Genomic DNA, 5,000 nt, shown 5'->3' on the forward strand with positions numbered 1-5,000 from the left:
TCAATTAAATCTTAAGCAAAGACTTATTTTTAGACATTTGAACTGTTAGTGTCTTTTTTTGCGTAATATCTGGGATACAGGCGGTTGTCATTGAGGTTTATTCTACATTCACAACTGTTTTGGACTAAAAGTAGTTACTTATGAGATTGCGTGACAAGACCGGAAACATGATGCATGACATTCACTTTCTAGGTTGCAGTTCCAGGGGAAATCAGCGTTTAAGCTTCGTGATCCGCCAAAGTTTTATCAGGAGTACGGTTTTATCATGCCCAAATTCGCAGTGAACGAGTTGGCAAGATATATTGTTATAGTAAGTATAACGTTGATGACTGCAGAAACCCTACAGTGCTTTTTACTCGTAAACGGGTTACGTAAAACTTAAAGTTCCCCAGCGTTTGACGACTTGTTTGTGACAAGTTCGGTTCAGTTTAGGGTTTTGTTTGGATTTACGGCCTTTTTAAGATTTGAGATTTCTTTTCAGCCGAAGGGAAAAGAAGGCCAGAACTGGATTAAATTTGTATTGTGTAGGCCGACTTCAGTCGACTGGCTGACCGTACGGTAAATTTAACACTGACGGTGACATTTGACAACGAAATCTCTTTTTCAGTAAACGGGGATTTGTGATGACTATTTACAAGGTTATGAAGAAAATTCAACAGCCATTCGAATCACGATTCTAACGAACGAATGAAAATTGAATGCGAAATTATTTGCATGATAATTTCGGTAGATGAGAGAGGTGCGTTACTAATGAAGAGACTACAAGAACCACTCCAAAAAGGTGGAAAGTCACTGATGAACTGTGAAAAGAAGACCTCTGCGTCGGTACCTTGCTTTACCTCATCTGTGTTGCCTGGTATTTTTCTGCTCGATGCAGAAGCTCAAAAGGTCAATTACAAAAAGAATTATTACTACTCGACGAAACATTGGAAGCTGTAGCCGCATGAAAAGTGTTGTTTTGTTACATAAGTAAATAATTGACAATGATGTAGGCTTTAAAGCTTCGCAGCGTTTCATCCGTAGTGGTACGGCCGAAATAGTGGCACGACTAAAGCATTGAAGCGTCAAATCAATTCCGTCGAAAAAAATGGGATAATATCAAGTTGTAAATTAATCCAAGTTGTAAATTAATCCAAAGAACTAACTTTTTCAAATACATGTAATACAGAAATTACTGGTAAGCTACAACAGTAGCATGCCGTTTTGAACCCAAGAGTTACAGCCGTGCAGCACGGCAGGGTTCTGCCGTGCTAAGCAGTTGGGTCGATTTTAAGTCAACTTTCGGAGCTGAATTGTTTAACGTCGCGCTGCTGTCGTACTTGAGTTGAGCTAACTTGCTTCAGTTTGTCGCGGCCAAGAGTGGGACAGAACAGGGAGAAAACGGCGCCAGAACAATGTATCTTCACCTTTCTTTTCGCAGCAGAATAATCTTCCATAGGAACTTCGCTGAAGGCGAAGAAATTTCATAAATCGCTGTCATTCTGACGGCAGAATTTCTTTTTCGGAGGAGAATTTGCTATGAGGGAAAGAAACTGAAATATCGATAGCTACATATATCATCCCTTTATGTGATTTGTTTCAGTTTCCGAATTTCCTTTGGGCGAAAAAAGAATGGGCGTATATTGGACTTAAGGCTTACAGCAATACTTGAAAAGATATTTATAGATCAAGCTATTCGAATTATATGCTAACTATACTCTAAATTATTCAAATATACGATATTTCATTATTCACTGTCACGGATCAAACGTTTTTATGATCTTCAAAACTCATGAGCCTATCAGCCTATCAAAACATCGACAAAACGTCACGTGTATGAACCTTTATACCTGGCGGCTTTGATTTCAGACCCAGGGGAGTGCGGGGCTGAATGTGCAAGCAATGGATTTATCGCTTATTCTGAAATGAAACGATCTTTATATGAAGGTCACTTGTGATCGTTATGAAATGGTCCTAATCATTTTCATCGAAATTATTTCAGCCATTACAAACGTCTGGGCGGATACTCATCCTCCTTCCAAACTTCTTCAACAAATTTTGTCAACCAAAAAATTGAACGACTCGGCCTTCATGTTTAATAACAACGTTCCTATCTAGATTTCGGATTTTGTCCCGTTCCACGTCGAACCCTGCTTCTTCGTTAGCTGCTTGTTTGTTCAGCCTTGCATTTTGCCACTGTGCGAAAATATGGAAAAAACAATTTGTGACATATCGTGTTGATTTTGGAAAGGATTTTTCCAACAAGGCTTTTTTTTTCTTCAAGCCGTTAAAAAAACTCGCAGAACGTCTTTTATCGGGTCTAAAAACACTCGCCTCGTGTTTTCAAGTTAAACCCGCTAAAACACTGCCGTTCGTCTTTTAAACACTACATCACCATCATTTTATTTGCCTGCTATTTGTCCGTTCAAAGGAAAAAAAAGCTCATTACTGGTCTCATTCCGCGGTAAAGCCAGCCTATTCAACTCTACATCACGCCTCCCTGCGGTCAGTTTTGTTCAGACGTTTGAGTTTCGACTCGTTTTGTCTTTTGTTTATAGATCGCATGGATGGCTATTAACATCTACTTGTTTGCCAGTAATTTTATTGAACTGAACACGGGCGCACGAAACATCTACTTAAGGGTCATTGTCAAGGTAAGCAAGCACATGATTTCATTAAGTTTGTTGGCAAGCTCGTTCATCCATGACCATCGTCATCATCATCCTCATCATCATTATCGTCATCGTTATCGCTATCATCATCGTAATCATCTTTATCGTCATCGTCATCACAACCATCATCATCATCATCGTCGTCATCATCGTTATCGTCAGCGTTATCACAATCATCATCATCATCATCATCATCATCATCTTTATCGTCATCGTCATCACAACCATCATCATCACCATTATCATCATCGTCGTCATCATCGTTATCGTCATCGTTATCACTATCTTCATCATCAGCATCAGCATTATCATCATCGTCATCACCATCATCCCCACAACCATCATCGTAGTCACATTTATTTCTTTACTGGCATTTAAAGAGTTATATAAAATAATGTCAACGCCAAGACTCGAGGTAGGACTCCAGCAAAGTCTTCTTTATTGTAATTATAGTTTTTTCTCTTTTTTGCTGCACAACCATAGCCATCATTCAATCAAGTGCAAACATGCATCCTGTAACTATCTTTTGGATTACATGATTATGAGTATAAATGATTAACAACTTTTGCCTTATCACAGTCTTATTACACTTACCGTGCGTTCACGCAAACCTGGGCCACCCAGATAATGAAAACCAATCAGAGGGCTGAACTGAAACAATAAATTCCAACATTTTCAGATCCAGCGAATCAAAATGTTTGGTACAAAACAATGAAATCGCAACTTGTTCGTTGACCGATAATGCTTACGCGACTATGGGGTCTGGACCCACCGCTTTCCATTCTGTTTGCGGATATGAGGGTTCCCGTGATCACGCGCGATCGTGATGTGGACCATGTGGTCGAAAAGAAAAATAGAATGTTGTTGTTGCGTTTAACACAAGCTTGATATTGGTCTAACCAGGGTCGGTTACTGAAAATGTCAAGCTCCATATGGTCATTCGCTGTTCATTTGGCGCGCGCTAGTATCCATTGTCCACGGGAATTTTCGCATCGCTCTGAAACGCACCTTTCTTGGGTCTATCGAAATATGTAAACTTCTAAAAGGCACAACTACTCTTTTCAACCATCACTGTTAAATTAACGGGGTTTTACCCGGAATTAGAAATATCTAAAGTTACGTTGTTTACAGTGTTATTTTGCTTTTATTTTGATTTTCTTCTATTTCTTTTGCTGAAAAGTTCCAAAACTTTGACATTACATAACATTTGTCCAGAGGAATCTTCTCAAGGCCAAAAAAAAAAAGGGTTACAAAAAGAGTTTCGTCGCTTTTAGCGAATCTTTGCTTTTTAGCTCCCCTTAAAAAAAAATTGTCTTACAAAATTTCTGAATGAATTGGCAGATGGAGGACGTAAACAGTTATTACCACTCTCAAGTTTGAAGAAATTTCACCCAAGAAAACCGGTTAACACAGCTTTTGCTTATGCTTATGTTTATGCTTATGCTTATGTCACAGTTTCGCATTTTGTCAATCGCACAACATATGTCACAGAATAGGAACTCGCCAAGATCGCCGTTTTGAGCATGCGTGAAATTCCCAACCACGTGCACGCGTTGTGAAGTTGGATACAAAAAAAGTTGAATACGAAACATTTGAAAGAAATCAAAGAAGACATGCGCATTTTTCTTCGACTTTTCTCGGAAAAATCGGAGAAATACGACAAGTAACAAATATATTTCGTAGTAAGACAGACAAATAGCTAAGCAATTTGATATAAATGTCCATATAAAAGGCAAAAAAAGGAGTACGAATCTGGTGACAGTTAAGTCAACAATCACTCATTTCACACAAAGCCATTGCTTTACTAAGCAGATACAAAAGGTACCTTGATAGTTTTTTTACAGTCTCTTCCCATGTTCACCTGAGGAACTGCTTCTTCAAGTAACGCCTGGTTTACTCTGCGACATAAGCATAAGTATAAACATAAGCATAACCATAACTACGTTCACACATGTTGCATAACAAGCGCAGTTAGTTCCAGGAAAAAACTTGCTGGAGAATGGGACGAGCAACGTTTCCAAAATGACGCAGAAAGAAGAAATTCTTCTCCTACTACTACTCATTTTGCTTCATAGAAGAAGACGACGGCGACGGGAAAACAGACTGAAGAGGTCCTGTTAGGAAAGGACCAACGCCAACTTAGGCACTATTAACTTGAATATCCATTGCTATCAAAAACAGCAGACACCTTGGTCTTATGTTTATGTTTATTTTGCACCCGGTTTACACAGTTATAAACGTGACTTAAGCATAAGCATGAGCATAAGAAAATGGAAACGATTCGTTTTTTTTTATGCTTATGCTTATGTCACTCCCGGTTTGCACAGCTTTCGCTTCTGCTTATGTTTA

General features: G+C 38.8%; 1 protein-coding gene across 1 annotated transcript in view; it reads left to right on the plus strand.

Annotated features, from left to right (window-relative positions):
- The window catches only part of LOC138032991 (cytochrome b-245 heavy chain-like), a 43,896-nt gene that overhangs the window by 1,223 nt on the left and 37,673 nt on the right, over window positions 1-5,000 (plus strand). Inside the window, exons 2-3 of the mRNA XM_068880717.1 lie at window positions 193-310; window positions 2,538-2,633. Of these exons, the coding sequence (XP_068736818.1) occupies window positions 266-310; window positions 2,538-2,633 (141 nt within the window). The 5' untranslated portion in view covers window positions 193-265. The remainder of the gene's footprint in view (window positions 1-192; window positions 311-2,537; window positions 2,634-5,000) is intronic.

Source organism: Montipora capricornis, chromosome 14 (genome assembly GCF_036669925.1).
Source record: "Montipora capricornis isolate CH-2021 chromosome 14, ASM3666992v2, whole genome shotgun sequence".
Taxonomy (NCBI): Eukaryota; Metazoa; Cnidaria; class Anthozoa; order Scleractinia; family Acroporidae; genus Montipora; species Montipora capricornis.